Source organism: Amblyraja radiata, chromosome 6 (genome assembly GCF_010909765.2).
Source record: "Amblyraja radiata isolate CabotCenter1 chromosome 6, sAmbRad1.1.pri, whole genome shotgun sequence".
Classification (NCBI taxonomy): domain Eukaryota; kingdom Metazoa; phylum Chordata; class Chondrichthyes; order Rajiformes; family Rajidae; genus Amblyraja; species Amblyraja radiata.
The window spans coordinates 26,367,211-26,387,365 of record NC_045961.1 but is presented as its reverse complement, the minus strand read 5'-3'; the positions used below and the strand labels follow the sequence as shown (position 1 = coordinate 26,387,365).

The 20,155-nt window shown below is 44.4% G+C and overlaps 1 protein-coding gene across 1 annotated transcript in view; it reads right to left on the bottom strand.

The window, feature by feature from the left end:
* Positions 1-20,155, bottom strand: part of LOC116974172 (phospholipid scramblase 1-like) — a 52,709-nt gene that overhangs the window by 11,134 nt on the left and 21,420 nt on the right. Inside the window, exons 2-7 of the mRNA XM_033022361.1 lie at positions 20,111-20,153; positions 16,860-16,961; positions 13,010-13,122; positions 10,800-10,842; positions 8,529-8,749; positions 3,420-3,581 (exon numbers count right to left, since the gene is read on the bottom strand). Of these exons, the coding sequence (XP_032878252.1) occupies positions 3,420-3,581; positions 8,529-8,749; positions 10,800-10,842; positions 13,010-13,122; positions 16,860-16,961; positions 20,111-20,123 (654 nt within the window). The 5' untranslated portion in view covers positions 20,124-20,153. The remainder of the gene's footprint in view (positions 1-3,419; positions 3,582-8,528; positions 8,750-10,799; positions 10,843-13,009; positions 13,123-16,859; positions 16,962-20,110; positions 20,154-20,155) is intronic.

The window sequence follows — 20,155 nt, the reverse complement described above, 5'->3', positions numbered from 1 at the left end:
ATGTAGTCGGAGATAGTAAGACTAGTGGGAGAACTGGGAAGGGGATGGAAAGAGAAAGCAAGGGCTATCTGATGTTTAAGAAGTCAACGTTCATACTGCTGGGATGTAAACTATCCAAGCGAAATATGAGGTGCTGTTCCTCCAATTTGTGCTGGGCCTCTGACAATGGAGGAGGCCCAGGACAGAAAGGTCAGATTGGGAATGGGAGGGGGAGTTGAAGTGCTGAGCCACCAGGAGATCAGGTAGGTTAAGACGGACTGAGCGGAGGTGTTCAGCAAAATGGTCGCCCAGCCTGTGCTTGGTCTTGCTGACGTAGAGAAGTTGACACCTGGAACAGTGGTACAGTAGATGAGGTTGGAGGAGGTGCAAGTGAACCTCTGCCTCACCTGGAAAGACTGTTGGGTCTTTGGATGGAATCGAGGGGGGAGGTAAAGGGACAGGTGTTGCATCTCCTGCCGTTGCAGGAGAAAGTACCTGGGGAGGGGGTGGTTTAGGTGGGAAGGGACGAGTTGACCAGGGAGTTTCAGAGTGAACAGTCTCTGTGGAAAGCAGAAAGGGATGGAGATGGGAAGACGTGGCCAGTAGTGGGATCCCGTTGGAGGTGGCGAAAATGTTAGAGAATTATATGCTGTATGCGACAGCTGATGGAGTGGAAGGTGAGGACAAGGGGGACGCTGTCCTTGTTGCGAATGGGGGGGGAGGGGTAGCAAGAGTGGAGCTGCGGGACATCGAGGAGACCCTGGTGAGGGCCTCATCAATAATGGAAGAGGGGAACCCCCGTTTCCTAAAGAATGAGGGCAGCTCCGATGCCCTGGTAAGGAACACCTCATCCAGGGCGCAGATGTGGCGTTGACGGAGGAATAGGGTGTAGGGAATAGAGTCCATACAGGAAGCAGGAGGGTAAGAAGTGTAGTCAAGAGAGCTATGGGAGTCAGTAGGTTTGTAGTAGATGTCGATCAATAGTCTGTTTCCTGTGATGGGGACGGTGAAATCCAGAAACGGTAGGGAATGTCGGAGATGGTCCAAGTGAATTTGAGTGCAGGAAGGAAATTAGTGGTGAAGTTGATGAAGTCCATGAGTTCTGCATGGGTGCAGGAGGTAGCACCAATGCAGTCGTCAATGTAGCAGAGGTAGAGTTCGGGGATAGGGCCAGTGTACACCTAGAACAGGGATTGTTCGACGTACCCTACAAAGAGGCAGGCATAGCTCGGGCCCATTTGAGTGTCCATAGCTACGCCTTGGATTTGGAGGAAGTGGGAGGAGTCGAAGGAGAAGTAGTTGAGGGAAAGGACCAGCTCTGCTAGGCGGAGGAGAGTATTGGTAGACAGAAATTGGCTGGTTCTGCGATCAAGAAAGAAACAAAGGGCTTTAAGACCCTCCTGGTGGGGGATGGAGGTGTAGAGTTACTGGACATCCATTGTAAAGATGGGGGAGTAGGGGCCTGGAAAACGGAAGTCATTGAGGAGACGAAGAGCATGTGAGGTGTCTTGGACATAGGTAGGGAGAGATTGGACCAGGGGGGATAGGATAGAGTCGAGGTATGTGGAAATTAATTTGGTGGAACATGAACAAGCAGAAACAATGGGTCTGCCAGGACAGTTCTGTTTGTGGATTTTGGGGAGGATAGATATTATAGGAAAACAAGGTGGGAGTGAAATATAGAACAAGAGAGAAGGGTGGTTAGAAGGGAAAAATCAGGACTCAGATTAGGGAGGGGAAGAAAGGAACTAGGTGGCACCAAGTGGAGGAATGAGATTATGTGAGCCGGCATTGAAAAAGGCTATTTAGCTGATCAAGTTGATGTCCTAAGGAATTATCAACGCAGGGATCACACCAGATGATCTCTTTGATAGACACAATAATCACTCCAACTACCCCCGCCCAGCAAGTAGTGCGAGAAATATATTCACCTGCTGGATCCACATCATCCACCAAGTGATTGCCTTGATGAACAAATCTCTACAACGGGGCTTCACCAAGAGGTGGCAATTTCAGACCAGCCTCTTCAGGTTTCACAAGATTTACCAAGAGGAAGGCAGAGTGGTCCCAATGTTTACATTTTTACCATTTAACCCCAACACCCTCAATGCCTCTTGAGGCGAAAATGGTTGTTAAAATTGCCTCTACTTTGCATTCGGCTGTTCTATTATGCCGCAATTTTTTTTTTCATATGATCTTATCAAGTCCACACACAAGATTAGAAGTTGTTCATCCAGAGCTGAACACACTTCTCGACATCTGCACACAATGGTGTCTGTCTTGCGTTTGTGCATGGTAATGGAAAGATTGGTGTAAACAGGGCCAGGACATGAACGCTCTTTCCTTGACCCCTTTTCATATGATGAATTTCTATGACCACCGTTTGATCTTATATTTTTCTGAAACCCTATAAATCTCTCCGAGAAAGTTCTTCACCATCTCCCACTGAGGACGGATGAGAGTGGCTGCAAAAGAAAGACGACCCCAGGAGATGAGGCCTTGCTGATTCGGGAAAGTAAGAAGGATCCAAGAAAGACAAGTGATATTCTGCAAAGAGTTTTGGAGGCAGCAGGCGTCTCAATAAGCTCAAGCACCATGCAGTGATGCCTCATTGAAGCAAGCTGTACAGCCACTGTGAAAAAACAACTGCTGCGATAAGGAGGAAGTGATTCTAATGGCCCGCAAAATAAAGTTTGGACATGTGTGCACTGGCGAAAAGTGTTATCAGTGATGAAAGCCATTTCTTGGTTCAAGGCCAATATAGCCACCATGTTCGAAGATTGGTGAGGAACTGCCGATTTGACGAGTTAATCAACCATCCTGATAAAAAAAAATAATGTTCTGGGGTTGTTTCAGCTATTATGTATTGGTCTGCTGTCTGCGGAATGATGAGATCACCACAATATATCAATGTGTTGTGGAGAAGAGTGGTGCTGGAGATGGCAAAGTCTTTTCTACATGGATCTGGGATATTCCAGCCAGAGTTTGCACTGTGCCACACAAAGATAGTGACCCAGTTTTTCCAGAAGGGGACATGCGTCTTCAACTGGCCCGTTAACACGCCTGGTCCAAATCCGATTGAGAATTTGTAGTAAATTATCAAGGAACGACTGAAAGGGATGGACAGTGCTATAAGACAGAAGCTCAGAGTGAAGTGGTATAGAGTGAAAAAAATCCTTGGAAACTCAGATTTTGGCCGATTCCATGGCAGAACGTATCAAAAACTACAGAGAACTGTGTGTGGACATATAATATACTATAGACATAATGGTGCAATTGAAGTAAATAAAAGATAGTCCTGTGACATGCATATTGACTTACTATATCCGAGTTTTTGCTTGTTTCAATTACATAGACATAGAGATTAGAGCGCTGTGGTGAAGGTTTGTGAGAAACACTGCTGGTGATCAGTGAGGTGTACCTTCAGTATATGTACTTACTTTAAAGTTTACGTCGCCACAACAACGGAATTGCAGGCAGGGACCTTCAATTTTCAATATTGTTTCAGACATTTCATTCTGGATGCTTAGATTAGGTATGCAAGGATTCCATTCCTGAACAACGTAGCCAATAATTGTTCCTGGTGGTGCTTGAACTTCCATCTGCAAGAGAAAATATCGCTGAATTGTTGCTGAATATTAAAACATTAATTCAATCATGCAAAAAGCCAACGATATGACAATGAAATGTTGTGACTCAATTAGATAAAGGTATTGGCACCTATTGCCATCACAGTAAACAAACCACACCACAATTTTTGAGCAAAACACAGTGCTCAAGGAACTCAACAGGTCAGGCAACATCTATGGAGGGAATGTGAAGACATTTTGGGTCAGGCCCTTCTTTAGACTGCATTCTCTCCACAGATACTTTGGTAGTAGTTATAAAGGTTTAGATTATTTTCTAAATGGGGAGAGAATCCAGAAATTGGAGATGCAAAGGGACTTGGGAGTGCTGGTGCAGGATTTCCAAAAAGTTAATCTGCAAGTCAAATTGGTAGCAAAGAAAGCAAATGCAATGCCAGCATTTAGTTCGAGAGGGCAGGTATGGAATGCTGAGGCCCTATAAGGCGCTGGTCAGGCCGCATTTAGAAAATTGTGATCAATTTTGGGCACCATATCTGAGGAAGGACGTGCTGACTCTGGAGAGGGTCCAGAGGAGGTTTACTAGAATGATCTGAGGAATGAGTAGGATAACATATGATAAGCGTTTGACTGCACTGGGCCTGCAATTTCTGGAGTTTAGAAGAATGAGGGGGGACCTCATCGAAAAGTACAGACTAGTGAAAGGCTTGGATAGAGTGGATGTGGAGAGGATGTTTCCGCTATTGGGAGAGTCTAGGACCAGAGGTTATAGCCTCAGAATGAAAGGACGTTCTTTTAGGAAGGTGATGAGGAGGAATTTCTTTAGTGAGAAGGTGGTGAATCTGTGGAATTCTTTGCCACAGAAGGTTGTGGAGGCCAAGTCAATGGATATATTTAAGGCAGAGATAGACTGATTCTTGATTAGGACGGGTGTGAGGGGTCATGAGGAGAAAGCAAGAGAATGGGGTTAGGAGGGAGAGATAGATCAGCCATGATGGAATGGTGGATTAGACTTGATGGGCTGAATGGCCTAATTCTGCTCGTATCATTTATGAACTTATGCTGCCTGATCTGCCGAGTTCCTCCAGAACTTTGTTTTGCTTTCCTGTATCTGCCGTTTCTTGTGCCAGTGTAGTCGTTTTCATACATCTGCTTGTTGATTATTTCATTCCAATTATAATTTTACTGAACTTACATTCTATTGATATTATAACTTTATTTCTTCAATCCTTTGCCTTATTTCTTTTAAGCTTCAAATATCCAATCTAACACAATCTCCAACTACTTTGTTCATGAAACTAAACACATATCACAATCTCCTCCCAAAATGTTCTTTGGCAAACTAATTTTAGGATTTCTCAGTCTGAAGAAGGGTCTCGAGCCGAAACATCACCCATTCCTTCTCTCCCGCTGTTACTCCAGCATTTTTTGTCCATTTAGGATTTCTCAAATCCTCAACCTTTCTTTTTTCAGAAAAGTTACAGTATTTATCTATGCAGATATACATTCAAATATTTTAATGACAACCATTAATATTATGATTGGAAGAAAATAATGAAAATGCGTAATGAAAATAATGTATGAGGGTTGTTTATTTACTGAGTATTTGATTGGTGCCAGCGTAGGTTTATCTAATCACCAGTCATGAGCATTTGTTTTCATATTAAGCTGATATTTAAACATTGTAAAAACATTTGCATGATGGTTTAATTAATATTTTTAAAACATATTTCCATCCATTCACCAAGCAGAGAAGCTTCAATTTGATTTATGCAATTCCAAATATTAAAAAGTTTTAAAATATCTACTTTTGAAGTGTTGATCAGAATATTTTGCTTCTAAAGTTCATAGCCCATTATTTTGCATGCCTTAAAATGGATGAGTAGGAGATCATGAGAAGCAGAGTAGTATCACTATCTCCCCCATCTCCTCCCCCCCACCTTAAAAATGTTTACAGTTGTACATTGTGCTTCTGCGCAAACATATGACATTGTGGCATCAAACATGATGCACAGAGTCTCTTGCCCAGAGTAGGTGAATCGAGGACCAGAGGACAAATGATTAAGGTGAAGGGGAAAAGATTTAATAGGAATCTGAGGGATAACCTTTTCACACTAAGGGTGGTGGGTGTATGTAACAAGCTTCTAGGGGAGGTAGTTGTGGCTGGGACTATCCCAACATTTAAGAAACAGTTAGACAGGTACATGAATAGGACAGGTTTGGAGGGATATAGACAAAATGGAGGCAGGTGGACTAGTGTAGCTGGGACATTGTTGACCGGTGTGGGCAATTTGGGCCGAAGGGTCTGTTTCGATACTGTATCACTCTATGACATTGTCATTCAGTGATATGAATGTCGTCGCTCTCTACCATCAGCCAAGAAGCACCAAATATTGCCAAAGTGAAACTGTTCGCTAACTGACATTATGCACTTCCTGTGAAATTAGCCAGCTGACCCAATTACACATGTGTAAGTCACTGCTACCAATAGTCATAAGCTCATTACATACAGGAATAGAATTAGGCCATTCAGTCATGGCTGATCTATCTCTCCCTCCTAACCACATTGTCCTGCCTTCTCCCCATAACCTGACACCTGTTTGAGCATTTGTGCCATTCCTCTCATGCCTTTGATGCAATCGCCTCTCCTCTGTTTCACTCTATCTTGTACCCCTCCAACATTGATGCTAAAGGCCTATCCACAGAACTAGCTCGTACAAATCTTGTACTGAAGCTGTTCAAGATTACAAAATATTGCAAGAAATTTCATATTCATTGCAAATCTACTTTATAATCTTATTTTGTAAAGTCAAAGAATTTGCAAACAAGCAATTACCACGAGTGTCAGAATATTAAATAAAATACTACATAAATAAATTTCTGAAAGCAAGATTACATTCCTTTCCCATTATAAATATCTATCACTATTGCTATCAAGCAGAGATCCTGGAAGTTTGCTAAATGATCAAATATGTCTCATCCATTGCAATCAAACATTAATGCTTACTATGAACAGGGGATGAATATTTATCCCATCTGGTCAATTGAAGCTCTCAGCACAGCAATCCCATTTCCTCTTAATCCCTTGTAACAAATGTATTCTCTTTCACATGCCAATCGTATGCAGCCGAATGGCGCTCCTGCGTATTTTATTTTATCTTTATGGTAAATGCTCTATTAGCTCCACAAAATATTAGACTGCACCATTCACCATTTTTGGTCTCAAATGCTACCAAGGCTAAAAAAAAAAAAAACCACATCGCCACTGTGCTGCACTTGTGCCTCACAGTAACTAGAGACCTGGGTTCAATCTAGACCTCGGGTGCTATCTGTGTGGAATTTGCATGTTCTCAATACGAATTTTATTCCTAATATTCTGCCTTGTTCTCTTATAGACAATAGACAATAGGTGCAGGAGTAGGCCATTTGGCCCTTCGAGCCAGCTAGATAGGGCTCTTAAAAATAGCGGAGTCAGGGGATATGGGGAGAAGACAGGAACAGGGTACTGATTGGGGATCATGGCTGATCATCCCCAATCAGTACCCTGTTCCTGTCTTCTCCCCATATCCCCTGACTCCGCTATTTTTAAGAGCCCTATCTAGCTCTCTCTTGAAAGGATCCAGAGAACCTGCCTCCACCGCCCTCTGAGGCAGAGAATTCCAGACTCACCACTCTCTGTGAGAAAAAGTGTTTCCTCGTCTCTGTTCTAAATGGCTTACTCCTTATTCTTGAATTGTGGCCCCTGGTTCTGGACTCCCTCAACATCGGGAACATGTTTCCCGCCTCTAGCCTGTCCAAGCCCTTAACAATCTTATATGTCTCTTGCCCATCCACATTGTGTATTTTCCTCATTCTCTCTCTACTGGCCCTTTTTCTCTACTACCCACAGACCCCCAGAACCTGGATACTTTCAGCAGTACCCCTCTCCCTCAATAATTTTATGGAGGTGTTTGAAATCGTGAGGGGAATTAATAGAGTCAATACACAGTCTTTTGCCTATTGTAGGAGAATCAAGAACCAGAGGATATAGGTTTAAGGTTAGCGAGAAAATATTTAATAGGAACCCGAGGGGGTAACTTTTTCCACTCAGAGGGTGGTGGGTTTATGCAACGATCTGCGAGGAGGTAGTTGAGGCAGGCCCCGCAACAACATTTAAAAAACACTCAACAGGTACATGGTTAGGAAAGATTTAGAAGGATATGCGCCAAATGCAGGCAGGTGGGACTAGCATAGATGGGGCATCTTGGTCAGCATGGGTAAAGTGGGCTAAAGGGCCCGTTTCCATGGAAACATCCAAAAATACCAATAATGTAAACCTTTGCAACAATTTTCCTCCATGAATCGATGGAGGTGGTTGTTCCAAATTAATACAGATTTCCCAGCTGAAATGCGGGGCATCAAGTGAAGTCTGACTGAAGCCCAGTCAAGAAACCACTGGTGCACTGCTGACCAGGTTCACTGCAGGCTTAGAAATACTGAATATTCTGGCACACTATGCAGGGAAATCCAATCCAATTAATTACTCCTTGGCTGTTGCCCGATCTTGCTGAGTATATCCAACTTTGTGTGGTTTTTGAAATACTTATATGCAGTATTTTGCGTTGTATTTAATGATACAAATACACTTTTGGTGTTACAGAACACAGTTTCCTCCCTATGGGAAGTTCAGGGGCAAGGCAGTAGGGCGATCAAATTAGGCAAGAAGTTATTTAATTTATGGGAAGAGGGTTCAAAAGCTCCCGTTCCATCTTCAAATGAACACATAATAACCATGACTGAAATCTATTTATTTCAAAAATGTCAACATATTAAAAATGTGGTTTTGTGATTAAAGGATCCCAATGCGTAAACTTTCAAATCCCAGACTAAAAAAAAGTGGATCACAAAAGTGTTTAAATAAACATTGTATTGGAAGCTTCAATCATGTTCATCTCATATATCAGTTCAACTTTATTTTACACTCACCCGATGATGGCAACAAGGGCACCAGCAAGAATGACACCCTAACGGACGCACAAGATGCATGACGGTTTGGTTTAGATTATCCACAATCTTTATGGAAAATGCTCTATTAGCGCCACAACATAATCGATTGCAGAATTCGCTTTCTTCAACTGCAAAATAAACTCGCTGCCCCATGCTGTTTTTTAGTTCGTACTTGTTTTTGGTCTCAAATCCTGTCAAGGCTAAAAAAATTAAAATACCACAGTTCAATAAACAAATAAAAATAAGGAAATGTGGCTCAGATATGGAAAGCACTGTTTACTCCTAGCAGGTTGTGAAGGCCACTCACAAACAGTTATTGTCCTTTGAGAAGGTGACAGAGAAACCACTGCAGTGCAAGAGTTGTTAGGTTGCCAATTCCAGCATTTTGTCCGAGCACTGACACAGTTCTACAATAGAGCAGTGCATGAAATGGAGGAGAACTTGCATGTAATGTGTTTGCACACTTTGACCTTGCAATGCTGGACGTAATATGTTCGAGAGGAGCTGCCAAAGAAATGTTGACAAATAAAGGGAAGCATTGGATGGGGTGCCAATCAAGCAAATCACTGCCAAGAGACGTGTGTATTGCTGGTGCGGAACTCACCGGGCAAATGCACTGTTCCATAGTACTCCCAACATCTTGTACATCAAAGGTAAAATTTGGATGACTGCAAGACAAGTCACTGAAGATAGACTTCTGCCTCTCACAGGCTCCAGTAGCAGCATGATTTGTGCGTGGGTTGTGTTACATTTTTGATCAACAGTGACTTCTCCAAAATGTCACTATTTAGGTATCAATGCTGCTAATTCCCAGGCCGGTTGGACTCTCTCGTGTGGGAGATGGCTACTGCCTAGCACGTGTTTGTATAAATGTTACTTGTCAGCCCATCTCTAGATGCTGATCAAGTTTTGCGGCACACAATCTAGGACTGCATTAAACAAGGAGTTGTGAAAAGAACTGAACTTAGGAATCTGGAGCAAACATCCTCACTGTCACCGTAGAAACGTAAGTAGGTCAATGATAAGGTACCAAAAGACAGTTGTGGTGAGGACACCACTCTGAAAAAAACTATTGCACCAATATCCATATATGAAGATATCTGGCTAACAGCAGCAGCTATCTTTTGTCCTCACTTTAGCTGCACTCCACAGAGATAAAGCTAGAAATTATGAGGGGCATAGATAGGGTAGATAGTCAGAACCTTTTTTCCCCAGGATGGAAAAATCAAATGCTAGGGGCCATAAATTTAGAGGTGAGAGGCAAAGTTAAAAAAGGCAACGTTTCATCTTTTACACACAGAGTGTGGTGAGCACTTGGAATGGGCTGTCAGGGGTGGTGGTTGAGACGGATACAATTGTGGATTTTAAGAGGCTTTTGGATAGGCATTTGCTGGTAGATAAGAGATGGTCTTGACATCATGTTCACCACATACAATGTGGGCTGAAGGGACTGTCCTTGCATTGTACTGTTTAATATTCTAAGTTATCATTTAGTTTAGTTTAGTTTAGTTTAGTTTAGAGAAACAGCGAGGAAACAGACCCTTCGGCCCATCGAGTCCGCATCAAACAACAATCCCCGTACATTAACACTATCCTATACTGGGGACATTTTTTACATTTGTACCAAGCCAATTAACCTACAAACCTGCATGCCTTTGGAGTGTGGGAGAAAACCAAAGTTCTCGGAGAAAACCCAGACAGGTCACGGGGAGAACGTGCAAACTCCGTACAGACAAGCACCCGTAGCGAGGATGGAACCGGGATCTCTGGAGCTGTAAGCACTGTAAGGCAGCAAATCTACCGCTGCGCCACCGTGCCGCACCTTAATTAGTTACTGCTATAAACCCCAAAAGGTCAAAATTAAAATTGGTCTTGAAATCAAGCTCACAATTTCAGTTAAACACTCAAAATTGAATATTTATTTCATACAAGCTGCTTTTAGCAGACATGAAAATGATGTACCAATCTTGACTTTAAGGTGCACAAAAATGCTGGAGAAACTCAGCGGGTGCAGCAGCATCTATGGAGCGAAGGAGCATCATTTATTGATTTTTTTTAAAGATAAAATGCTATTAGAATTAAAAATGTCAAAACATATTACATGCCAAATTCAATAGTTAATGGATGTCAAATATTCAATTGAAAATTTTATTTCTACACTGATCCATTCAATAATACGAGACTGAAAAACTAAGATATTATCTATGCAGCACTGATATTTGTACAGTTCAATTATTTAAAGAAACTCACCTTCAATGAATTCAAACAGCTGATATACAAATATCTGGTCAACCTGTGAAGGACAGAATATTTCAGCTCAATAATTGAGTCATTTTAAAATTAAAAAAATATTTTCATCAAAAGCCCAATTTCTCTTCCCAAAATCAAGACCATCAATCTCAAGATTGCAACAATGTAATATTTCCCACCAGTCTTAAATAGAACGCACTATCAATATTTTAAACTTTAGATTTTAATGACATACAATAAGGGATAATAAGTGTCAAAACAAAATTATTTTCGATTGGAGCCTTGGAATTAGAAGAGTCAATACCCTAACTCTCAGCCAGGCTGATTTAGAGCCACAATTCTCACCAAGACTCCATAAGGTCAGAACCACCTAGATACATCCCATGGTATCTCTAATGTTCATTATTTTTTCAGCATATACAGGTGCACAACCTTTTATCCGAAAGCCTTGGGACCAGACACTTTTCGTAATTCGGAATTTTTCGGCTTTCGGAATGGAAGAGTTTTAGCGTAGATTTTAACGGCTGGCTCAGTGATAGAGTGCTCGGCTCATATCCGCAAGGTCGCGAGTTTGCGCCTCGATCCCGGCAGTTACTCGATCGCGAGTTTGAGTCTTCAATGTAGTTTTTTCTTGCAGAATAGGAGAGAATAGGGAGGGTTAGGCTGGGATCATTCTCTGCGAGATGATCTTAGTGCGGGAGACAAGTGTAGGAGAGGTGTACTGACTGTGTGGGCAGAACTTTGGAAGTGATTGCCCACCATTCTCAAAAGCCGCTGTGTCTCCCTGTCCCTCCAACTCCAAAGGAATCCGCTCCCCGATGGGCCGCTACGGCGACAAGTGGCAGTTCGCCCACAGCCCGAGCTGCGCCACCCCAAGAACAAGACGTACCTTGCACACCATCAGCTTCTGTCCCAGCGTGTTCCTCTGGAGTTGGAGCGGCTCTGGGCTGGAGTTGCTGATCTGGGATCTCCGTGCTTGCAGTGGGCCTGGGGGTCGGTGTCCCGATGAGGGGGCCAAGCTCGGGCTGTGGGCGAACTGCCACTTGTCGCCGTAGCGGCCTATCAGAGAGCGGCTTCTGGTGGTCCTGACGTCTCTCAGCTCCTGTCCAGGGGGGTGGCCGGAGACGTCAGGACCAACAGGAACCCGCTCCCAATGGGCCGCTACAGCGACAAGTGGCAGTTCGCCCACAGCCCGAGCTGCGCCCCCTCATCCGCAACCCGGGTTCCTCTGGAGTTGGAGCGGGGCTGGGCTAGAGTTGCTGCTGGCTGTGAGTCTCTGGGATCTCCGTGCTTGCAGTCGGTGTCCCGTTGGTCCTGACGTCTCCGGCCACCCCCCTGGACAGGAGCTGAGACTGGGAACTGTACCACCCTTGCCCCCTCCCTCTGCAACTGCAAACAACCCCACTCTCCTGCAAGGGCGGTACAGTTCCCAGTCTCAGCTCCTGTACAGGGGGGTGGCCGGAGACGTCACAGCCCGAGCTGCGCCCCCTCAACCGCAACCCCAAGAACAAGACGTACCTTGCACACCATCAGCTTCTGTCCCTACGGGGAGCGTGTTCCTCTGGAGTTGGAACGGGGCTGGGCTGCTGCTGGCTGTGGGTCTCTGGGATCTCCGTGCTTGCAGTGGGTCTGGGGGTCGGTGTCCCGTTGGTCCTGACGTCTCCGGTGACTGACACTGACCTGCTGGCATCGCCGACGTGAAGACAGTGCAAAGCCCCCGCGCCGGTGCAATGGGCGGGGAGCTGGAGAGGGGAGGGAAGGGGTCACACACATGGCCGGGAAGCAGAGTGGTGTAGGTGGGGTGAAACTGAAGGGAGCGACAATCTGCTGCTGCCTGCCCGCTGAGTTAAAAAGTTCCCACGCAAGACTCACGATACACTGTGTATCGTGAGTCTACCGTGGGAACTTTTTAACTCAGCGGGCAGGCAGCAGCAGATTGTCAATTATTAACCCTCCCGCGCAATATACCCTCACCTTCTCTTTTATGAATGGGGATTTAGTTCACCTTTCTTCGAGGACCGACCGGAGGTTCCGCTGTCACCTCTGCGGGCTGCCCTCGGTGAACATCTTCAAGGACCGAAAAAATGTCCGCTATTCGGAGCTTTTCGTTATTTGGAATTTCAGATAAAAGGTTGTGCACCTGTATTGACATTGAAAAATATATAGTTGCTATGTGCCATGAATGAATAGCTTAATTAACATATGCTTACCATTGTAAGGTACTCTAAGCCGGGTGGACAGTTAGGAATAGGGGCTGGTGCTTGCATCCACGCCACCTGCATTTGATGATAGAAAGCAGGACTGCGTTCAGGAACATAAGTACCTGATATAAATGAACAGGATGGAAGGATAAACAGAAGAGAAAATTAGTTTCCATTCTCAATAAAGTAAATTAATATTCCTTGGTATAGTTTTTAAATTGCACATTTCAAACATTAACTAGTGTTTAATTTGTAGCAAAATAATTTTCAAATTTTCAGTTGTTATTTTATTTGTCAATGGTTTGGTTAGCTGTTGCTTATCCTGGTACTGGACCAAAAACTGCACAAGGACAGTTGTTCCAAGAAAACATAACTGTGCAGACCCTTGTAGCTCAATATTATGTCCAGTTATGAACCCAAAATTCACAAGACACTTGCTCTCGAAAACAGAATCAAGGGATATGGGGAGAAAGCAGGAATGGGGTACTGATTTTGGATGATCAGCCATGATCATATTGAATGGCGGTGCTGGCACTTAGGGCCGAATGGCCTACTCCCGCACCCATTTTCTATGTTTCTATTCAGGTCAGTCAACATGTATGGACATAGATACAAATTGAAATGTCATCAAATGAAAGGTTATCATGGCGGGACTGTCATATGTTGATAGAGTGGAGCGGCTGGGCTTGTATACTCTGGAGTTTATAAGGATGAGAGGGTATCTTATTGAAACATATGATTATTAATGGATTGGACACGCTAGAGACAGGAAACATGTTCCCATTGTTGGGGGAGTCCAAAACCAGGGGCCATAGTTTAAGAGTAAGTGGTAAGCCCTTTATAACGGAGATGAGGAAAAACATTTTCACACAGAGAGTCTGTGAAATTCTCTGCCTCAGAGGGCGGTGGAAGCTGGTCCTCTGGATGCTTTCAAGAGAGAGTTAGATAGGGATTGCGGAGTTAAGGGACATGGAGAGAAGGCAGGAACAGGGTACTGATTGTGGATGATCAGCCATGATCACGTTGAATGGCGGTGCTGGCTCGAAGGGCCGAATGGCCTACACCTGCACCTATTGTCTATTCTATTCTATCAAGAGAAACACTAAATCTGTTTCTCACTCCATTAGTGTTGCAAGTCTGTTGAGTACTTCCAGAATTTGTTTTCATTTCCAATTTCCAACATCTGCAGTTTGTTTTAGAGTTTTCCTTATTCATATTTGGGGTGATTGCAAGCCCTGCAAAATAGGATCAGTGTGCATTTCAGGGAAGCTTCAAGCGTTACCAAGAAGAGCAAGGTGATATGCCTCAATGACTATCGACCAGTCGCACTAACGTCTGTGGTGATAAAGTGCTTTGAGAGGCTGACACACCATCCTGGCCACACACTCATCTCTCCGTTGCCATTGGGAAGAAGCTGCTGACGTTACAATAACAGTGAAATGTTTACATCCTCTGGTAGAAATTTTCCTTATGATTTCAAAAATCAAATCCGCTATACATTTGGTCAATTATTTCCCAGATATTTACTAAAATTTATAACCAAACTTAAGGTTGCCCAGCTGCTGACCTCACAATGCCTTTGGACCTGGCCCAACTGCCTCCTGGCCCCGCCCGGCCCTGTCCCTCCACCTGCCTCCTGGCCCCGCCCGGCCCCACCCCCCCAGCCTGCTGATTCCATTGTTTTTCATTGAATTTAATTATTTCTCACTTAACATCACTAATTCTTAACATTAACTTTTAATTTCAAAGACAGTTTAAAAAAAAAAAATTTGCTGTCTTCATTGACAGCTTAGATCGGACCCGCTGTGTGTGTGGGGGTGGTTAGTGTTTGTGTGACGCGGCAGGCTTCTCCCCTGAATTCCATACAGCTGAACATTCCAGAACATTCTGAACGAGTGACGCACGGTTGCATTTCGCTCTCTCTCTCTCCCCATCTCTCTCTCCCCCCCATCTCTCTCCCCATCTCCCTCTCTCTCCCCGCTCTCTCTCTCCCCCCTCTATCCCCCCTCCCTCTCTCACCCCTCTCCCTCTCTCCCCCTCCCTCTCCCCCTCCCCCTCTCTCCCCCTCCCTCTCTCTCTCTCTCCCCTCTCCCACCCCCTGCCCTCCCCCACCCTCCCTTCCCTAAACCCCCTTCCCCCTCCCCTCCACCCTCCCCTACCCCCTTCCCTCCACCCCATCCCATCCCCACCCTCCCCACCTCTCCCCCTCCCTTCCCCCCTCTCCCCTTCCCTTCCCCCCTCTCAGCCCCTCTCTCCCCCCTCTCTCTCCTATCTCTTTCACCCCTCCTCCCCCACCATCTCCCCCTCATCCCCCTCTCCCTCTGTCTCTTGACCTTCTGTCTCTACCCCTTTCTCTGTGTCTCTCCCCATACTCTGCCCTCACTCCCTACCCCCCACCCCCCCACCCTCCCTCTCTAGATGTGCCTGCGAGTTGGGGGCTATGCGTCAGTGGATAGGGCGGTTATGGGGGTAAAAGGAGCAAATTAATAATATTAATATAATATTAAGGGGAGTAGTTAGTGTGTGTGACGCCGCATGCCGCCCTCCCTCCCCCGCAACCACACTTTGGGGGAACAGACCCAACGGGTCTGCACTTAGTCTAGTATGACAATAAAACTCTCTTGATTCTTGACAATGATATCAGAATCATTTGAAGAGAAGGTCATCTACTGCAGAGGGCAACAAACATGGAATGTTCAAAATGTCATTCCAGATAGGATATTGGCAGGATTTCAGTCAGAGTAGACTGCAATGTTGCTACTTGTTAGCATGTTAATTATATTAATTGGGATGAATTTCCAAGCCCCCAAATCAAAAGAGAAAATAATTTCCTCTTCCATGATACCTCGCTGGCAATCCCTAGAGAAGTGCTCCGACTGCCGGCCTGCGGCCTACGTCATCTTGAAGCCGCGGTCTCTGGTAGGAAAGCACCGATTCGGGGCTTACTTTCCAGATGAGAGGGCATGCACATCTGGCCGTCCGCAGCGGCGACTACGGAGGTTTATGGCCCCGACTACGGGGGAAAATGGAGGAGGACTGACTGTGACAATGGAAAACATCTACTCAATTGTGTAAATTTCACTTAGAAAAGAATTAGGCTCTAACAGTGAAACTAAGCAGGATGACAGCAAAATTGTCGCCTTGCATTGTTTCACGGCTTGGATCCTCTCGTAGTCACCTTTTCCACATCCAACAATGGGCCATTGTGGGTTCCACCTTTCCTTGATCATCATTATTAGCTATAGAAACATAGAAACAGAGAAAATAGGTGCAGGAGTAGGCCATTTTGCCCTTCGAGGGCCAGCACTGCAATTCAATATGATCATGGCTGATCAGTAGCCCGTTCCTGCTTTCTCCCATATCCCTTGATTCCGTTAGCCCGAAGAGCTATATTTAACTCTCTTGAACTACATCTAAGAATACAGCTACGATTTATTATTTTCTTACCTTTCATTCATCTGTTCTTTGTACCTTTTCATACCTATAGTTTCCCTCTCCCCTGACTTCTCTGGAAGAGGTTCAGTTCTTCCAGAACTGCATGGATCGAAGTAATGAAGAAGAACTTGCCCGGCTAAATTTTAGTCCATTAGCCAACCATTAAAACTGACTATCTGGTCATTTATCGTAGAAATATCCTGCGGAAAAGTTGGCTACTATACTTGATGCACGACAGGAGCCATTGAAATTACTACTCATGACATTTGAAATGTGAAAACACAATGCTATTCTAATTTATTTATATTTTCAAAATGCCCCATGTTTAACTTGCTCAAATCTGTGCAGCTCGAGACAGATTAAATACATCTATCTCCGTGTGGAAATCTCAATTCTCTGGCACAAATTAAATAAAAGTAGTTACCAACAACACCGGCTGGTGGAGCTTCATAATAATTTGATGGTGGGTAAAGAATTGGCCCAGGAGGGTGGAGAGGAGCACTGGGCGCTTGAGGAGGATATGATTCTTGAGGGAAGCAAAAACAAAAAACACGTTAGAGCATTTAAAATTAAGCCCAGTGGATACCAACTCCAAATCTGCTCTGTTCTCTATATTTACACTTGCCTCTCAGCAAGACGTTTCATAAGTTCATGTGATAGGTGCAGAATTAGTCCATTCGGCCCATCAAGTCTACTCCGCCATTCAATCATGGCTGATATATCTTCCCCTCTCAACTCCATTTTCCTGTCTTTTCCTCATCACCCCCTGACACCCGTACTTTTTAAGAATCTATCTATCTGAGCCTTTAAAATGTCCATTGATGGCATCCTCAGCCTTCTGTGGCAATGAATTCCATAGACTCACCTTCCGCTGACTTATGGGCCTGTCCCACTTAGGCGACTTTTTAGGCGAGTGCAGGAGACTCTGCACTCGCCACATGTTCGCTGGTGGACTCTGGTGAGTCTTCTTCATGGTCGCGAGGAGTCCCAGCATCCTTGGAACTATTCGCGGCCTCAGTAGGGTCGCCGTAAATTTTTCAACATGTTGAAAATGTTTCTGCGCCCAAAAATTGGTCGCCATGAAGATAATCAATAATCCTGAAGTCATAGGTGCAGTTGTAGTGGGGTCGCCATATTGTTGTAGGTAGTCGAGGTAGTCGTAGATAATTTTCGTTCATCGCCTTTGCTGACTGGTTATTTTCATTGGCTCATTGGGGGAAAAAAACCGTAAGCAGTAGTTTTCAGAACCAAGGATAACCGACCGGTAATGTGAATGTCCGCCAGACTTCACAGCTGTGTATCTCTGGCTTATTAAAAGTTGTCTGGTTTCTTAAAAGTTGTTTCCACACCTCTCCACTCTTCTAAAGGAATTACCGTACACGGTGCATTAGCCATCTTAATTACAGCGCCAACCTTCCTGTTCATCGCGGTGTGTGTCTATATCACCATGGCTTTGCACCGTGTGAATTTCAGACAGCGCTCCCCCCACTTGCTTGTGTGTTCCACTCTGACAGTCGCCGTTCCAGTTCCCGGTTTTTCAGACGACTGCCCGCAACTTGACTGCCGCTGGCAGTCCGCTGAAAAATCGCCTAAGTGGAACAGGCCCATAAAAAAATTCCACCTCAACTCCTTCCAAACGGAATGTCCTTTTATTCTCAGGCTATGAGCTGTGGTGCTAGACTCTCCCACTAGTGGAAATATCCTCTCCACACCTTTCAACCCTGAAATCTAAACTTGCCTGCAACATGGACACCAACAGAAATGCATGAATGGAGATTTTCTCAAAAATATACAGATAACCCCTGTTATAATGGACCATACAGTAGTGGGTGGAAATGTTGCCCATAATGCAGATTGTCTGTTACAACCCATTAAGGGAGATACATATGTACAGTTTTGGAAAAACAGCCAGTAAACAGGAAAGATAAACACAGACTGTGACTAGATTCAGTCCAACCACCTAGCTTGGATAGAGTGGATGTGGAGAGGATGTTTCCTCTAGTGGGAGAGTCTAGGACTGGAGGTCATAGCCTTATGCCCCTGTCCCACTTAGGAAACCTGAACGGAAACCTCTGGAGACTTTGCGCCCCACCCAAGGTTTCCGTGCGGTTCCTCGGAGGTTGCAAGTGGTTGCCGGAGGTTGCAGGTAGTGGAAGCAGGTAGGGAGACTGACAAAAACCTCCGGGAACCGCACGGAAACGTTGGGTGGGGCGCAAAGTCTCCAGAGGTTTCCTTTCAGGTTTCCTAAGTGGGACAGGGGCATTAGAATTAAAGAACGTTCCTTTTGGAAGAAGATGAGGAGGAATTTCTTTAGTCAGAGGGTGGTGAATCTACAGAATTATTTTCTACAGAAGGTTGTGGAGGCCAAGTCAATGGATATTTTTATAAATTTGTCCATTATCCAACCATTAAAACTGATTATCTGGTCTTTTATCGTAGAGATATCCTGCGGAAAAGTTGGCTACTATACTTGATGCACGACAGGACCCATTGAAATCCAAACTTGCCTGCAACGTGGACACCAACAGAAATGCATGAATGGAGATTTTCTCAAAAATATACAGATAACCCGTTATAATGGACCATACAGTAGTGGGTGGAAATGCTGCCCATAATGCAGATTGTCTGTTACAGCCCATTAAGGGAGATACATATGTACAGTTTTGGAAAAACAGCCAATAAACAGGAAAGATAAACACAGACTGTGACTAGATTCACTCCAACCACCTAGCTTGGATAGAGTGGATGTGGAGAGGATGTTTCCTCTAGTGGGAGAGTCTAGGACTGGAGGTCATAGCCTTAGAATTAAAGAACGTTCCTTTTGGAAGAAGATGAGGAGGAATTTCTTTAGTCAGAGCGTGGTGAATCTACAGAATTCTTTTTTACAGAAGGTTGGAGGCCAAGTCAATGGATATTTTTACGGCAGAGATAGATAGTGGTTAGTACAGGCGTCAGGAGTTATGGGAGAAGGCAGGAGAATTGGGTACGGGGAGGGGGGAAAGAGATAGTTCAGCCATGAATGAATGGCGGAGTAGACTTGATGAGCCAAATGGCTGAATTCTGCCCCTATCACTTATGACCTTTGCCTGGAAAAAACTAATTCAGTCATCTGTTCCCAATATGAACAGACACCTCGGTTGCAACAGATTTTGTCCACAATAGCCGAATTCCATTATACTTTCCTTTCCTCTGACCCGAATCTATCAACCCTGAAAATCCCACTATCAACCCACCCCGACCAAGTTGAAATATCGTTTCCAATTGAAGTGAAGATTAACAGCAGCCTTCCACATTTATCTCTGAATAGTTTACCTGTAGATACGAGCACAATACTGACCACATCCTCCAATTGGAGTAACGTTACCATACAAACAGCTAACCCCAAAACTGTTACTGAACAATTAACAACTCATAGTTTCAATTGGCTCATGGTCTATCCTGTATCATTACACTTTCTAGCTGGACCAAGTCACTCGGGGGTGAAATTAAGTAACTATACATTTTAATGTACAGATTGAAAGCATCTTTTAGGGACAATTATAGATAGAATGTGATGCAATCTCAGAAAGGCTTTTGGCCTAGGCAGTCTTTCATTATTTTATTTAGATGAAGAAATGTCTTCATTATGTTCAGGAACTATATACAGTCATATTAATTGATGAAGAGTGAACTTACCTTGACCCGCCATAAAATGGACTCCTTTCACCCCAAAATGTGACT